The 2,453-nt window shown below is 49.1% G+C and overlaps 1 protein-coding gene across 1 annotated transcript; it reads left to right on the top strand.

Moving 5' to 3' along the window:
- Positions 1–1,211: 1,211 nt before the first annotated feature.
- Positions 1,212–2,450, top strand: LOC116380418 (thrombomodulin-like; the record flags this gene model as incomplete). Its single annotated transcript, XM_031842340.1, has 1 exon — positions 1,212–2,450. A coding segment is annotated over exon 1 (1,119 nt), but the record flags the coding sequence as incomplete, so codon positions are not given.
- Between the last annotated feature and the right edge of the window lie 3 nt (positions 2,451–2,453).

The raw sequence follows: 2,453 nt of genomic DNA, 5'->3' as shown, positions 1-2,453 counted from the left end.
GGTGGCATTGTCTCCTGTTGCATCACTCCTGTCTCCCTAATTGTTTTCGCTGAGTCACCTCGTTGTCTCTGTGGTTGTTTTTGAGGCTTCACCTGTACATTCACGTGTCGTGCTTTATCTGTCTCTATATATATATATATTAGTGCTGGGCAACGATTAAAATTTTTAATCGCGATTAATCGCATTGTTATGGCAATAATGAATTCAAAAGTAGTGTATTGTGCACTTTTATTTTAAAAGTACTGCTATATGAACAAAAGTGCAATAACATTTGGTTTGCAAACACTTTAAACACATGAGGTTATTTTTAACAGCAGTATTCCCTTTACACAGTAGCAGTTCTATCTCTTCACTATCTGTGCTCAGTGTGCTGACTGTATGTGAAACGTTCCACTGCTGTGCAACAGGAATAAAATGTTTCAGCACGTTTCATCTAAATGTGTGTCTTGTGTCTTCATGACAGTCAGAGCATGTGAATGCAGCTCTACTGTTCTTCAATATGCTGTAACTCAGAGGTAATTATGGTTACCCAGCGATCAAAGAATAAAGACACTTTACGCACAATTTATGTGTATTTTCCCTTTAACTCACGAGATGCAGGTAGCATGTTTTATACTTAAGTTATTAAAACAAATGTGAATTAATGCAGCGCTCTGTGCCAGTCTTGCCTCAGACACGGGCCGACTGCCCCCCTGTGGAGAAAGAGGAGACCTACAGGTCAACCATATGAATACGTCCACACAGCTCCCTGTTATAAGGAACCCCATTAATGTCCTACTCACACACTCACACTCATTAGCCACACTTTAGCCTGGATAACATGTTCAATTGATATACGTGGATGGACTGGAGAATAACTTCTAAAATGTCACACCTCCCGTGAAAATAATGGAATAAAAAAAAGAATATTTAGAATGAAAAGGTCCAAATTATTAATCCATCACTTCTCATTCTTGTGTTTGTACGGTAATAGTTGCAGCAGTAGTAGTAGCAGTAATAACAGTAGTTTAGCACTAAGCCCCTCTGCAGCCATGTCATGTCTCACCTCCTGTCTTGGGGAGATAAAGGCGTGGACAGCAACAACTTTCTCCAGTTAAACAGTAGCAAAGCTGAAGCCCTCCTTGTTGGCACTCCACACCAGGTTCAGTCATCCTCCATAACTCATCTCACCTTTGACGGTCAGGTCATCCCCCTCTCCTCCACAGTCACTAATCTGGGATTTAGGTTTGACCCTTACCTGACCTTTAATGACCATATAAAACACCTGTGCAAAACCTCCTTTTATCATCTCAAAAACATCTCCAAACTCCGCCCCACTTTAACCCTGTCAGATGCAGAGAAGCTCGTCCACGCCTTTATCTCCTCAAGACTGGACTGTAACTCACTCTTCACTGGGGTCACTGGCAAGAACATCCAGAAGCTGCAATACATCCAAAACAGCGCTCCTGATGAGAGTCCGGAAGTATGATAACATAAACGGACAGCAACGAGGTTCAAACATGAGGGACGTTACGGGACTATTCGTTTTCTTGTTGACTTTCCTGATGGGAAGAGCCGGCGGGATAGAGCCGAGTAACGGGTACTGCATCGGGACCCAGTGCTTCACTGTGTTCCATCACGCCAGCGATTTCACAGCCGCGCAGGACCGATGCAGAGACCGGGGAGGACATTTGATGACAGTGCGGTCGTCTGTCTTCCACGATATTCTCTTCATCTTGTTGGGGAACTTGACGGGGCGGTACTGGATTGGCTTACATCTGGCGACCGGCTGCCCGGACTCTGCTGCTGAGCTGAGGGGCTTCCAGTGGGTGACCGAGGACAGCGAAAGCGACTTCTTCAACTGGGCGCCGGGTTTGGAGGACAGCTGTTCCTCTCAGCGCTGCGTCTCGGTTTCCCAAGAGGACGAGTTTCAATGGATCCCGGAACCGTGTGGGGAACACTTGGCCGGGTTCCTCTGCGAGTACAGCTTCAGTGACCCGTGCAAAGGTCTTACGGCCGCGCAGGGCGAGTCCGTCACCTACAGGACCCCCATGGGGTTTGTGGGCGAGGATGTGCTGTCTTTGCCCCCCGGAAGCACCGCCATCCGGATGCCGGCCGAGACCAAATACGTCTGCTTCACCGAGCAGTGGCTGCAGGCACCCTGGAGCTGCGAGATACACGAGGGCGGGTGTGAGTACAGGTGCGCGGTGAACCCCAAAGACAGGCCCGTCTGCTTCTGCCCGTCGGGCCAGACCGTCAACCCCACGAACAACGTCACCTGCGAGGTGATGGGCGCGGACCACCCGTGTGTGGCCCTGCACTGCGCGCAAGCCTGCTACAAAGACGGAGACTCATACGCGTGCATGTGCGACCACGGCTTTAACCTGGCGCAGGATGGCATGTCGTGCGTGGACTTTAACGACTGCCGGGACGACCGGCAGTGTCCCGGGGAGAACTTCATGTGCGTCAACGTC

This window comes from Anarrhichthys ocellatus, unplaced genomic scaffold (genome assembly GCF_004355925.1).
Source record: "Anarrhichthys ocellatus isolate YVR2014 unplaced genomic scaffold, GSC_Weel_1.0 scaffold7139, whole genome shotgun sequence".
In the NCBI taxonomy this organism is placed as follows: Eukaryota; Metazoa; Chordata; class Actinopteri; order Perciformes; family Anarhichadidae; genus Anarrhichthys; species Anarrhichthys ocellatus.
This window is presented reverse-complemented; position numbering and strand designations above follow the sequence as displayed.